At 42.0% G+C, this 15430-nt stretch overlaps 1 protein-coding gene across 9 annotated transcripts in view; it reads left to right on the forward strand.

The window, feature by feature from the left end:
• Positions 1 to 247: 247 nt before the first annotated feature.
• Positions 248 to 15430, forward strand: part of PWWP2A (PWWP domain containing 2A) — a 38141-nt gene continuing 22958 nt past the window's right edge. For 6 of the 9 annotated variants that reach the window (XM_032794369.2, XM_032794370.2, XM_032794366.2 and 3 more), the window contains exon 1: positions 248 to 1631. In XM_032794369.2, the coding sequence (XP_032650260.1) occupies positions 829 to 1631 (803 nt within the window). In that variant the 5' untranslated portion in view covers positions 248 to 828. The other 3 variants (XM_032794372.2, XM_032794373.2, XM_032794374.2) reach the window with 3 other exon arrangements.

Consider the following 15430-nt stretch of genomic DNA (forward strand, 5'->3'; position numbering starts at 1 on the left):
GTACCATATGAGCCAAACTGTAAAATATACAAGTGTCATTTGCTTTTTTCTCCCTTCTCTCCTTATTTCTCCACTTCTCCTTTGATACCCTGAGTCTTTTCTTCAATCTCTTTTAGTGTCTAATTTTTCACCTTTCAGAAAATGTTACAGTTCACTCCCCGCTTCCTGTTAAAATTCTCTTTCTTCCATTTTTTCTTTTCTGATTTGGCCACCCTTTGTTGACTTTCAGTATTTTTTTCCTTCTCTTTTGCCATTTCTCTCCATCTCTGGTTCCTTTTGCAATGGGTGCTGCTCACCCTCCCAATGTGGGTGTCTTTAAACTAGAGATGGTGAGATCATTACATTATTTGTGCTAGAGAAACACCTGAGTCAGAATCAGGACACCAAGGTGCTAGGTGCTGTATAAACAGTCTCTGTCCCAATAAGCTCTTAGTCTTGAATATGAGGCTACTACCCTCTCATTGCAAGTGAGTTAACCTCCCACCTCTGCCCCCTTCCCTCCTCTCACTCAAACAGGACCCTCCCCTTACACTGAACTTCAGGCCAGAGGCGCCCCATCTCAGTTTGATGGATGTAATTCTGTACCAATTAACAGCCTCTCAGATGGCGGAAGGGGGAGGAGAGTCTTCCCTGCGCCAATAGGAAGGCAGAACTACCACAGGAGTCAGCCCCTTTGATCTTTAGAGGTATTAAACTCAGCCCCTTCTTCCTCTTCCCGACCACTGAATGAATGAAGTCTCTTTTGGCCAATGAGAAGTTTCCGTTCGGCTTGATGGACTTTCCCAGTCTCCAATAGGAGCTTAGAATAGTGCTGTAGCCTCCAATGATATGTCAATGATGAGCGACATGGGCGGATTCTGCCTCCCAGGCGGGCGGAGAAGGCCGCGGTTATCGATCCCGCTGCTGGAGGGAGGCGGCGGCGGCGGCGAAGCAGCAGAGAAAATGGCGGCCATGGCTGCGGAGGCGGTGGCGACTGCAGCGGTGCCGGGCGACGGGGGAGCCGGCGAAGCCGAGCCCGAGATGGAGCCCATCCCGGGCAGCGAGGCCGGCGCAGACCCCCTGCCCGCTGTCAGCGAGGCCGTGGAGTCGGCCGTGCCCGATGGGGACGAGGCCGACGGGGGAAAGCCCGCTCCGGGGGAGGCCGAGGAGCCGCCGCCGCCCGTAGAGCTCGCCCGGAGCCCGGCTAGGACCCAGGAACCGGAACCTGCGAGGACGGAGCCGGAGGAACCGGAGCTGAGTTCGCCCCAGTCCGAGCCTAGAGAAGCGCCCAGCCCGGAGCCCGAGGAGGCGCCGCAGCCCTGCCCGCCGCCTGCTGGGCACCCTGAACTTCCCGAGGAGGAGCCGCAGCCCTGGCCGCCGGCTGCTGGGGGCCCCGTGGAGCCGGAGCCCGGGGAGGAGCCGTGCCGGCCGGAGGAGGAGGAGCCGGATGCTGCTGATGCTGCCGCTGTAAAGCCGGAGTCCCCGGCTGCCGGCTCCCCGGTGGCCCCGGCCGGGGGGGAGGCGGAGGCTCCGCTACTGCCTGGCTCGGAGGTGCGGGTCACCCTGGACCACATCATCGAGGACGCGCTGGTGGTGTCGTTCCGGCTGGGGGAGAAGCTCTTCTCCGGGGTCCTCATGGACCTCTCCAAAAGGTGAGATGCCGCTGGAGACCAGCTCCTCCCGGCCGGTGGAGATCAGCTTTTCGGGGGGATCCCCGGCCCTGACCCCGAGGCCCTCAGGGACTTCCGCAAAGGGTGAGAGCGGGCCTGGGCTCCGCAGCTCTCCGTCAGCCGTCTCCTTCCCTCCCCGCTGAGAGATGGAGTGTAGGGGACTCAGGCTGTGTACAGGAGGAGTCCTTGGCCCTCCATCCTTCCTGGAGATGGAGGCGAGGTACCTGGAGCCGATTTACTCCTTCAGCTCTATATTGTTGTGTGAGGGAGGAGGAACTGCCCCGTGTTAATTACTCCCTACCTAAAGAACCCGGCCCTTATCGCAGGGTAAGCCCCAGGCCGTGCCATGATGGGTGGGAACGGTGCCCCAGCAGCCTCGTTGCTTTGAGACAATGCCTAACAGCACCTTCACCGACCGCCAGTTCTGATGCGATGTAGCCTCTGCTGCTGCCACGCACGCTCTCTGGTTCTCTGGCCTACTACTGGGTTAAAGGTGAGGGAGCGGCCCTTTCCTTTTAGGTAATAAAAATAGGATAAAAGCTGGTCACGGACCAACAAACCACCTCCAGCCCCGCTGTTTTGTGCTGCTGTTTTAAATAAGAGTTGTTGCCTTGTGGGAATTAGAAAATATGAGAGAGGCAGGAAGAGCACATGGTCATTTTCCTCTGACTCAGTTAGGATTCATCTTGGGCCTTCCTAATCCCACCGTCCTGGTAACAGTCATGAGCCTGAACTGCGGAGAATTTGTCTGAGTCTCCCCCAAATCATAGGGGTCTTCAGATCCAGAGTTCTGTTTTGGGTGCTTATCTCTAACTTAAAGCTTTCATTGACCAAGTCACCTTCTATTAGCCTTTAAAAGCCCACTGACACCTTTTGGATTACAGCAGTCTTCACATTGAAGGTTCTTGGAGCCCTAAAGGGTTTACTAGTATGATTCTCCTTGTGTATGGGGAGGGGCTTTCTCTTCAAGGAACCAATATCCACCTAGTAAATCTGGGCCTGAAGAGAGTTTTCTTAGTTCAAGCCTAACATTTTGGGGAAACTTGCACAACTTGATGGGAGTAAAAATTGTTCAGAAAATTCTAAGAAAAGTATTTAAGGATATAAATATCTCCCTCGCTCCTCCTTTCGGTGTCTGTAGTCTAATACTTCAGCATTAACTAAGTACAGAACAAAGTGACATTGACTAGGCTATTTTCATTGCCTGTTCTAAATGAAGTGCAAAAAGTAAAAAACCCAAAAATCTTGGAAAACGGAATTTGTAAATGTTCTTAAACTCTAGTAATCCAGGATAGTGGTTCTAACATAGAGAACCTGTATCAGTTTTAAGAAATTATTTACCTATGTAGTCTCTCTGTTCTTAGTGCTTCCTTCAGAAATGGGGCCAATGGCTTGGAGCACTTTTCATTTGGGGTCAGCTTCTTTTTAGGGGCAGATGTTTAGAGAGGTGTATGGCCTTTTCTAAGTTCAATGAAGATGATTTAAGATGTTAGAAATATCTTAAAAATCATGGAAGCTAATTCCACAACTCAAACTTAACCGTCTATAGTTTGAAAAGTCTAAAGGCACTTTCACATTTTGTTAAATTGATTTGAGGGTGATCTTTAATTGTGTACATTTCTAGCTGAAATACTGAAAAGCCCCAAACCAGTGACGGGCGCATTCAGTTACCCATCTAGTTAACTTATTTTTTAATTCTATTCTTTTGTAGATCTGAAGTCCAGACCCTCAGAGTTGCTGGCTCTCACTCTGTTCAGTCACTTGCACTATGTGGGTGTCAAATCACTTGCCATTAAATGACTCTGGATCCTGTATGTATGAGTAAGGAAAATCCTGATTTCTTTCCCCTCCTGAAAAAATAAACAAATTACCTGCAACTTATTAAACACTTCCATTTGACCCAGGTATCCTCTCAGATATAAATGCCTAGGGGTTCTGGGTACAAAAATTGTCTCACCACTGAGGATCCCCTAACATGTGGATTTCCCATATCCCTTTGAGGCACAGGGTCATCTGCATAGAAGCACTATGGCTCCACACAGATGAGGAAGGACTCCTTGATTCCTTGGTAGTGTGGCTTCAGTGGATCCATGCTTCCAAGATCGCCCCAAACCATTTGTTAAAGGTAGGGGGAAGCATTCCTCATCACAGGGCTTTGTGGAAAAGGTAGTACAGCTAAGGGTTGTATTACCTTTTCTTATGGGCTGATGAGGGAATGATGCATCTTCTGTGTCTGTCCATGTGCCTCCTGGACTTCATGGATGGTCCCTCTTCAGGTGGATGTGGAAGATAGTTTGGACTTTTTTTTTAATCAAAGCTCAGGAGCGGGCGTAGGGTGAGAATTGGGCTTCCTTACATACAGGCTCTGCAATGTTTTGCTAGTGATACCAGTGTATGTGAACTGGCAAGTGAGATCTGGACTCGAATACCCAAAAGAAGAATAAAGTAGTAAGTGAACTTTAGAAATGTGCTAAGCACTTTTTACCTATAGAATATTTCAGGACTTAAGTGTTAAAACACATTTTTTAGATAAACTCAACTTCTGTGCTATTTTTGTTTTGCTGCATTAGCTTATCTAGATTTTTGTGCTTTGATGGCCTGTTACTGCCTTAGGACAGTGCTGTCAATATCAGAAAACTATGATTATCTCTTCATTTCATTTTTATGAGATATATAATTCCTATAGCAAGACTTGTTTAAAAACGTCAATAGTATACAAATTTTGATTAACCTTAACTCTCTTCTGGGAGTCTGTTTACTGAATGTTGCAGCTTTTTATAGGAATCATTACACTGGGGAAAAACCAAACCAAAAGCCCCACAAGTTCTAACATGGGTTCACTTGAAATGGTGGGAATCCTAATATAGAAAAAAAAATGTCCATTGGAACTTTGCTCCCACCAGTTCATCTGAATTTGTGGGAATTTTTCTAAACTTCTCCAGGTCAGACATGGCCGTCGCCTCCAAATCTGCTTCTCCTAGAAATTTTAAACTTACCAGTTCCTATGCAAGTCAAGTAAATGTTTAGTAAGGATAAAAAAAATCTAACTTAGTCCACTCTTTGTTTGTTTGGTTGTTATGGTTACCAACATCTTCAGTTACAGGTGCCAACTCGCCCTACCCACAGTGAATTATGGGTGGGGGAAATCACCTTATGCTCTGAAGAATGAGGATTAATAGCACTTGCATTCTAGCAAATGGAAATTAGACTGCTGTTTGCCTCATCATATGGCAATGATGTTGAAGGTTAACTTGGGTGTAAAAATAAAAATAAAAATATGCATTTCATGCAGGCAAGTTTATTGCCCCTCTAAATTTTAGTGCTATCACTCCTATATTGTGGAATAGAAGCACAGCCAAAATGCCTTCAACCAGTTTTGTTGTTTTTCTCTGAACATCTACTACTTCTATTTCTGCTGCTGAAATGAAATGCTAGCCTTTGTATTTATATTCCTGCAGAGTTTCAAATGAGGTCAACAGTGCATATATAAAGGAACATTGTCAATTACATTTTAATTGACAAATATCAACATTTTTTCTGTTGGAATACCCCCTTTAAATAGAATGTCCTTTAAGTATTTGTGGCCCTCATCATGGTAGTGCAAGTGCCCTAATAACTAATGAATTTTACCCACACAATATCCCTGTGAGATAAGGATGTATTATACCCACTTTTACAAATGGGGATCTGAGGCACAAAGAAATTTAGCAGCTTCCCCATGGTCACATAGGAGGTCAAAAGTTGATCTGGGAATTTAACCTGGATCTTCTGGGTCCCAGTCCAATTCCCTAGTTAATTCCAATTGAACATTCTTCATATCCACAACCTAGTTCTTATATTTTTATTAAAGGCAGTTTTTGTACCTAAGCTGATGTTCTGAAATGTCTTTTGGGAAATTCAAGAGCAAGCATCAGTGAGCCCACTCTCTTCCTGCTTACACTCCTACATGCATGTCTGATGCTGGTTTTAATTCTAGTAGTGCTGCTGCTATTACCTTTAAGCTCCTCTTGCATCGTCTCAGGAAGGTAATGCTTGAGAGCTCCTTCCCAATGCATAAGTGGTGGTGGTGGTATCTTAATGTATGAGATGGGAAGTGCAGCTGACTATCAAAACAAATTGATCATGCATATGATGAACTTGGATAGAGATATTTTCTCTAACATTTTAATTATAGTAATATCAGTTGCCATCTGCAAAAACTGTTAGATACAATTCCTTTTAAATTAATGTATTTCTACGCTTGCAATGTATTCTGAGGGTCTTATGACACTGCATGCCCCTATATTGGTTTGTGATACATTAATGCCACCTGCTGGCTCAGAATTGCTGCAGGGCTCACTCTGCACCTGGAGGAAGCAGACAGTAGGAAGTATAGCACTTCTAAATCTTAAGAGGTGGCGTGACAGTGCTTATCATCCTATTGGAACACTATACCAGGATTTAAAACTACATGGGGTTGAGTCTTAAGACTTCACTGTGTCTAGTTTTTTTTAAGTTCTATGTTCACAAGAAAAATCACAGAATTCTTAGTTTAACAACAGAAAGATTTTGTTTCTAGCACTGGTATATCATGATGTACTGAACCTTAAAAATCATAATTCTGATCAGGGTTTTTCCTCTTTTTGAATTTCATCATAGCAGCCCTGGAAAGAACAACCATGAGAGCTAGAAACTAAAGTCTTCTGCTATTTGAAAGCACGAGATACCAGAATTCAGAGGAGAGAGCATTAATCTCTAGCAGACAGTTATATGAAAATTGGGTTTTGGTTGGAACAAAATGGTAATTCAAGTGATTTTTAAAAGCAGAGTTGTCATGTAACATATCCAGTTGGCTTAACTGAACTTTATAAATCTTCAGCTCTTTTTGTAAAATTGCTATTTGTTGCTTTGTTATGGTGCTCTCTCCCAATGATACTTCTAAAGTGGTTAGACTCTTATGTTGCTTCTACTCACATAGAACTTCTACTTCCATATGTAGAAAGAATTTGTGGACCCCTGTGAGGTTATGTGAACTGTCATAGTTTGTTCGATATAAACATATTTTCTCAGTGTTTTAAAGCTCAAACATGGCATCTTGGTGTTAATTAAAGCATGAGCTTTGGAAAGTGAAATTGATTAGTTTGTCTTCACTTTTAACACCAAGCAAAAGCGAAAAATAAGATTAAACTTGAATCTTTCAGTTCTGAGAGTCTAAGGTTGTGGCAACGATATCTAAAGACAGTTTACCTATATATTTTTACCTGACTGTCCCTGAAGAGGTAAAGAATTTCCTCCAGTCAGCTTCCTTAAATCAGTGTAGCATCTATTAAAAAATGCAAGAGAACTGAAAAATTGTCCAAATCCCAGGTTGTCATGAACAACGGCTTAAATTTTGGTTTTCAGAAGGAAATACAGTGCAGGTTAATGTTGTTTTATGGAACTACTAATGTTTACAAAGTTAATATTCAGTTACAAAAACTAGGGGGGAGACCAACTTCTGCCCATCTTTTGACTCTGTAGTATTGTTTCTCCTCCCTTCCTTGCCTAATCTGCAAGCTGTCACTAAGGCTGTGGCTACACTAAAGTTTAAGTCGATATAAATTATGTCACTCGGGAATGAATTAACCATTCCTTTGAGCGACATAACTTATGCTGACTTAAGCGCTGGTGTTGATGTTGCCGGGAGAGCCGACATAGCTACCGCTGCTTGCTGGGGCTGGAATCATTAAGCTGATGGGAGCCATCATCTTAGAGCAGCTATGCAGAGAGCTTGCAGTGTCACAGCTGCATTGGTGGAGATGTGTCTCTGAACGCTTTCTAGTGTAGCTATAGCTTAGGAGTCACAATCTCTTTCTGGTGACTAAAAAGTAGGGAAATGCAGTTCTTTGGACTTTTGAAAAAGCCAGGTAGGACAGGTGTTTAGGAAACAGTCAATGTCAAATTTCTTTGTAGTGTCTGCTCTTTCTTTGTCCATAGTGATGAGCTCTTGGGTGCTAGTGTAATGCAGATAATTAAAAAGAATTTATGGAGGTGTCAGTTAAAGTATAGATTCGCTTATGTATGAAAATTACAGCATATTCTTCCCAAAAGCCTAACACTTCCTCCAAGTATAGAGCAATATTTTTGGAAATTTAAATAAATCCATTAATCACATTATTAATTTTAAAATGAGTCTCCTAAGATATTATGTATTCTTTCAGACCTCTTTATTGTTCCTGATGACAAATTCATTTTAATAATGGAATAAATGTAGACTCTTCAAGCTTCCCATAGAGTAAAAAATTTCACTGGAATCTTGTACAGAGACTACGTTTGAAGGAAATAATATATTAAGATAGTTCATTTTTCATCTTCATAAAAGAGAGGCTGAACAAGATCTCATCTAAACTTAAATTTTGCTGGGATAGTTCTACTTATAAAGCAAAATACACTTTATAGCTACATCTGCACTAGGGCTTCAGTTGGTTTACAAAGGAACCACACCACTAACTGACACTACTGTGCTGGCAAAAGTTTCCAGTGTTGACTACAGAGAACTCCACAAAGAAATGCCCTATTTTAAAATGGCTGCCATCTTCTGTTCTCAATTGGACTGACCTTAGAATATATGGCCAATGCATATATCTGCTTCTGATAGTGTTCTTCTCTGCCTTGTGACAGCATAGGATGCCGCCATGTTTCCTGAGGGCAAATTGGCTTCCCTTCACTTGAGGGAATGTGGGCACAGGAGGGTGGAGGGGAAACTTGAGTGTACAACCTGGTATGTTCTGACTGCTTTATGTCACTCTGGAGCACAACTAAATGTGCTAAAAATTAAAATCGAAAAAGATTTCAGTTGACATTAATCTTTCGATCATTTTGAAATATTGAATGATAGTATTTTCTGACTTTCTGGTTTAGTGTTAGATATTTTAATTGAAAAGGAAATTCCCAGACAAACTACACTGAGGTGAAGTGAAGGCTGAGCATATACATCAGTGATTTTTTTTTCATTGGTTGAATGCCTGTAATCAGTGCAACATGCTTGTTGAACTTTTAATTAAAGAATGTCTACTGAAAAGGGATTGCACAGTTTTAACAAAACCAATTTAAAAAACTTGCGTTTATAGGTATGAAAATTGTCTAGATCAGCCCAGTATCCCCTAGCACTGTGTCATGACAAAAGAAAAAAGCTGTATTGAGTATCCAGATTACAGTTTAAAAATAAAAACCTGTTTCAAAATTGGCATGTATTTTTTACCTCAGTGTAACCTGGTTATCTAGACATGCTGATGTGGAGATGAAGCTGCAGAAAACATTACATGGAGCTTCCTTCCAGTTCTTCCAGAAGGAGAGGAGAGGGGCTACATTCCCACCTCTGTGGAAAAATCAGGGGTTTGGACCCACACCATACACAGATTCTTCAGACTTCTCAGGAGATGGCCCTGTGTTCCTGTACTGAATGTGGTTTCATGAAGCTGTAGTTGGCTGCTGTCTGCGGGGTTCCCCCTATTTCAAAGAGGGTTTCTAGTTTCGGGGTTGCAGTCTAAGTAATACAGCTTTTAGCTGTTTTTACATCAATATTTTCTTTTGGTGGTTGGTGAGCTTCTTGCCCCTCACTGTTTGTAGCCACAGACCCACAGGGTCCTCTGTGAGTGAGAAAGATGCAGTGAAAGAAACTGATTCCTCTGTACATAAAGGGATCTACAAGCATGCAGCTGCAAGCAGTACAGTGTTTTCTCAAATTCATGTTCTAGGTGAAGCTCAGTCTGGGCCTTCAAAAAGCCCTATTGGACATTGATCCAGTTCCTCTGACAGGTGTAACTGTTAATTCCTGATGTAAATTCATTAAAACACAACTCAATATTTAACTGTAGAAATCTGACTTCAGTTGGAGGATGTTTACATGCTCAGAAGTTATACCAAATAAAGATTTGATTGATTGTCATTTACATGTAAGTGAAATATATTATCCCATAAGTATTCTGTTTAGATGTAGAGTCCATCAGTCCAACATTGGCTGCATGGGACATGCTTAATTATTACTACTGGCAGATCCTAATAAGCAATGTTTGGGGTGGTGAAAGACGTTGGCGTGTACTATGTGCTGTTTCTACAGAAATGGAAGTAACTCAAATTGTAGATGCAAGCTGTTCTGGAACTTTGACTAAATGAAATACTGCATTTTCTAAACTGTGAACTCTGGTGCCATATTACTTTGGATGGAAATAAACTACAGTGGAGTTGCATCATAGGCGCATTTAACTTACGCAATTTTAACTATATGCACTCAGCCAAGCAAAAAAAGAGAACAATAATAATTTAAATACTGTACCTGTATTGCGGGCAGTTCTGCCCGCCATTCCACTCAATGAACGTTAGACTATACACGATTTTCACCTTACGCGCTGACTTCAGAACCTAACCCCCACATAAGATGCGACTTCGCTGTACTGAGAAAATAGTTCAGCTTCTGTGGATACCTACTCATAAGGTGTCCCGGTGGATACTTAGTATATATTTAGGTAGACACTTAAATTCTACACTAAGCAGAATAATAGTGAAATATTTGGGATATGTTCTGGATACCCGTGTTCAGGATACTGTGCTTGGTGTTAAGTAGCTTACATTAATATATAACCAATATAGCTATTATGGAATACTCATGTGCATAAACAGATTGGAGCTTTATTATTAAAGTAATTCCTTCAAATTCTGAGTAAAATATTTCAATTAATCAGGTAGATGATGCACGAAACAAAGATGCTCAGAATTAAGTGGTGCTAAATATTTTAATAAGTGTAGCCAATATACTACAAAAAATTTGAACCTTAAACCAAATGATTCCTGTCTTGGCTTCTGCAGAATATGCGTAAGGAATACTGTACTGGATATGAATAACAAAAAATCAGAGCATTGTAAGCTGACTGTCAGTGATAACACATCAGAGGTCAGTGAACTCCTTGTAGATGATGTGTTAAACCAAATCTGATTCTTTCCTGAAATGTCAGCTTCTGGTGCTGATTTAGATTAGTGATCATGCATTCTCATAAAGAGTTATGCCCAAACACCATGAAATCATAAGTCTTTTCAAGAGACTGAAGAAACATGGCTCACATTCAATCATTAGATTTAAAACTATCCTAGTTGGCTTTTCTCTGCAGGAGGTTTCTTTAGCTTGCTAGAAAAGCTTTTTTCCTTTTCCTCTTCCACTCCCCTCCTAATTTGCAAGTGCAGGAAGGGTTCACTTAAGTCCTACCCGTTAAAGTAAACCTCCATGCCATCATGCATTGTTTAAATGCTTGTGTGCATATGTTTAGACTAAAGAACACTACAGAACTCCTAAATAGGTTCATAATCTTAGAAGAGCATTTATAATGTGTACCCACATTTCTTGCTTTAGTCTTGACTTAATTCATACACAGGCAGAGACTCATGTCACACTTTTCTTGTGGTAGCTCACGCCACTTTGAGAACAGAATGCTGAAAGTGTACATAATTATTTTCTCCTTGCTATCCTTCAGAGAACTTTAATTTTGATAAACTGATTTAACTAGAAAAAAGCAAAATCTACATAAATTTGTGAGAAGCTTCTGTAGCTTTTGGTTTTACTGATGTCACTTAACTAGTGTATATGTAATTACCTCTGAATATTCATTAATTCTCATAGCTCACAGGACTTGCACAAAAACCTTATGAAGTACTTGACCAGTGATTACTTCAAAAATTTAGTAATGTGGTAAATTTGGTAGTAGCACAAATGGTCTTTGTTTTAAAAGTAAGACTGATTATGCTTCAGTAAGTTTCCTTATTTTGGTAAAGGTAATCTGGCTGTGCCCTACTTCTGCTACTTCATGTCTGAATCATTCTTCACTCTTCTCTGGGATTGCTAAATCTTTCTTCATTTACTCTGTTTTTAACACTGCTTCAAGCCATCCCCTCATACCTAAGCACATAAAATCCCTAACAGTAGTAATGCTCATGCACCCAGTTTATCTCGGAGGCTGAAATGACCTCTGATTGATTTGTCAAGCTCATTACTTAAATGCAGCAGTGCATTACTTTAAAATGTTAATAGGAATAGTAAAGTCTTCCCTCAGCTATATATTGCTGAAACAAGGGGACATGTCCTGATTCTTACTCTGTCACAAAGCCTCAGGAAAACCAGGTTAACTAGCCCTCTGAGGGGAATTCCTTGGTTGGTGGCAAGAACTGGCATAGCATTTTCTACATCAACCCCTTCCTCATATGAGTGGGGTTTTTTTTTGTTTGACAAAGGCCTGGAACACACCTTGGAGGCTCATATGCTGCCATTTGTGATTTAGAGCAGCTACAGGTCTGCTCTGAATTATGCCACACCTGGGCTAGTAGCTGGGTTAAGTACTCTACTTTTTGCCCTGCCCTCCAGTCCTGGGCCAGGCACAGCTCAGTTACATAAGAGGCTCTAGCACGAGATCTTTCCTGCTTTGCAGATGAGGACCTAGGGTGTAGTTGTAGGTTATGTAATTACATCAAAATGAATGAAAAGCTCCAGATTACATTGTCCTATGAACCATATAAATCTCACACAACTGGAGTCGTGCATCAACAATAAATTTTATTTTTGTATTTAGCAGCTCATAGAATCTGTGGTGGTAACTTTAGGGGATGTCATTCTGTTTAATAAAAAGTAATATTGTACCTGAGACAGGTTCTTTTTGCATGGAACCCTCTTGCTTAGCTTTACCATTATATTTGGATATGAGAACAAATTGAAGATATCACTTGCAGTGTTTGCCACTTCACATTTATTTCAAACTGAATGGTTAAACAGGCCTAACTTATGTTGCATAATTGGTTTTGGTTGTTTTAAAAGATGGCATTCATTACAAACCTTTTAGATTTACAGGATATACTTCAGTTCAGAGCACAGGCCAGTAAAAGTGACTCAGGATGTCAAGATTAATTTGAACAGTGGGGTGCACTTTTCATCTTAGAATTTTTATAGTGGCATTTTTCTTGTGGACCTTCTTCACCTTTGCTGATACCAGTTAACCAAAACACTTTCTTTTAGAACTTGAAAACATGTAGAAATTCTATCAAAATTTAAAACTGCTCTGTTGTTCGTTTGAAATGCTCTAGTCTGTATAATACAAAGAAACTGGGAGTGGAGCAAAAACACTTAGCAGAACACCTTTTTGAGGTTTTGTAAATAGTGAGTGACTACAGAAATAGAGATGGGGCTTGATTTTTATTTTTTGTTCAGTACGTATTTCATCTGATAAATTAGTGAAAACTGAATAATATTTGGCAAGTTACTTGAGTAATCACCCTTACTGTTTCCTTTGGCTTTGTTAGATCTGCTCCCTTTCTGTCGTCTTCTGCCTTTTTCCCCCCTCATGCAACAGGAAAGAAACACTATTTGTCATCCTCAGTGTTTTCCTGCCTTCCTTCCTTTCTCTATCACCCCTACTCTCTTCTAGTTCTCTCCTTCCCAAACCTTTCCACTTCAATTCTTTTCTAACTTACCCTGTCAGTCTCTTCCTTTATCCCACCTGCATGCTCTCCCCACCCATGCATCCAGACATAAGCTCAGGAACTTTACTAGATGCCTAATAACCAACAAATTAAACTTATTAATGACAGAGAGATACAAGAGATGGAAGATTGCCCCACAGTAATGGGCTATGTCCAAGTAAGAAGGCACCACCCATCTAGCTGGGGAAAAACTGGCTGTACCAAACCTGATTTAGGAGCTTCATCTCTCAATTCATACAGGGCCAAATTTTTGGCTCCTGTGAACTCTTCATACTAGAAGGGTGGACTCTTCAGGGGTATTGTCTTGTCTTATCTCATGTTTGAAAACATCGGGGGAAGTCTTATGTTAAAATACAGTATCTCCTCACTTAACGTTGTGTTATGTTCTAGAAAAATGCACCTTTAAGCGAAACAATGTTAAGCAAATCCAGTTTCCCCATAAGAATTAAAGTAAATGGGCGGGTTAGGTTGTCTGATGAAAAAAATTTCCCTGCAAAAGACTGTGTGCGCGCACGCACACACACACACACACACCCACCATAAGTTTTTGTTAAACAATTTAATACTGTACACAGTGATGATGATTGTGAAGCTTGGTTGAGGTGGTGAAGTCAGGGTGGGATATTTCCCAGGGAATGCCTTACTGCTAAATGATGAACTGGCTTTTGGCTGAGTCCTCAAGGGTTAATCCATTGTTGTTAATGTAGCCTCACAGTCCACAAGGCAGCACAAATGTGGGGAGGGGAGGGGAGATGACAGGGAGGAGACAGTGAATGTGGGGAGGGGAGGGGAGATGACAGGGAGGAGACAGCGTGGCAGACGGAGACACACACCCTGTGTGTGTGTGTGTGAGAGAGATGCGCATTACCCCTTTAAGTTCGCTGACCCCCCTCTAAGTACACTGCCTTGTTAAGTAGATCAGCAAGTTGAGTCAGCAGCTGCTCCCAGAAAGCTCCCTCCATCCTGAGCCATATCCTGTTGTCCCCCTGGCCCCTCCGGAGACGGGGTAAGTGGGGTGTAGGAGCACGGGGGAGGGGGACACCGTGACATTAGCACCCCTCTCCACCTCCCCTGCACAGTAAGCAGGGAGCTTCTGGGAGCAGCTCCAAGGCAGAGGGCAGGAGCAGCACATGCCAGTGGGGGGAGGGACATCTGAACTGCTGGGAATTGATAGCCTGCTGGGCGGCTGCTGCACAGGGAACTTAGGGGAGTGGAGAGCTGAGGAGTGGCTGCGGGTCCACCCTGGTTCCTAGCCCCCACCAGCTAGCTCCAACGGGCTGCTCTTCCTGCAAGAAGTGGACAAAGCAGGTGGCTCCCAGACAACATTATAAGGGAGCATTGCACAACTTTAAACGAGCATGTTCCCTAACTGATCAGCAACGAAACAACGTTAACCGAGACGAGTTTAAATGAGGAGTTACTATACTGTAAACCGGTTCTGACAGTAGAAAGTTACAGCAAACTATGCAATGACAGTTCGCAGTACATCCATTATAAGCACTGCATTTTATAACGAAGAACCCAACTTCGCAGTGAGTTAATACAATGTACTTTTAAGTTGGTATGTACCTTTATTTAAACGCATCCCAGAACTGTCTCATGGGTCCTGTGCTTCACTGACCCCAAGTTTCAGAGAGCTTTGAGAGGGAAGACAATAGAATTTGTTAAGTAGGAACAGTCGAGCATCATTGCTACTTGTTTTTGCAGCATCCACAGTGGACTAGGTGTTATGTGGTCTTAACCCCCCCCCCCCAAACAAAAACAAAAACAAAAAACAACACCATCCCTGTTTTGAAAATCTTCTACTATGTAAAGTGATTTTAAAATTGGTTCTGGTTGCTAGATTTATGCAAATACAACACTTTCCAGTAAGCACTTGTTGGCCAAAATGAGAGAGAGGTTACTGAGTATAAAGCTGACCTTAAATTGAGGCTTCTGATTTTGTCCCTCTTTCAACAAGATCAAACAAGTGTAATTCAGATCATTAGGTGAGCTTCTTATTTGTTACAAACTGTCAGAGTTTGAGCGGTATATGGTATTCACATCTTTATATAAACTTGAATGACCTCTGTTAATGTGATGGGACTTAAAAGCCAGTTCTCGGTGTTGTTTACCATGGTCTGCAATACTTGCCTGAAACAAACAAAGCCTATGAGCAGAGAGACCTATCCTCAAAACTAACTATTGGGGAGGTTTCCAGACTGTCTGCTTGGAATTGGAGGTAAGTAGACGTAGGTGGGAAGTGGAGTTTTTTAAAAATGTTTAATGGCAAATGGGGAGTGAAGCCCTTCAATGCAACAGAATAT

Source organism: Chelonoidis abingdonii, chromosome 7 (assembly GCF_003597395.2).
Source record: "Chelonoidis abingdonii isolate Lonesome George chromosome 7, CheloAbing_2.0, whole genome shotgun sequence".
Lineage (NCBI taxonomy): Eukaryota > Metazoa > Chordata > Testudines > Testudinidae > Chelonoidis > Chelonoidis abingdonii.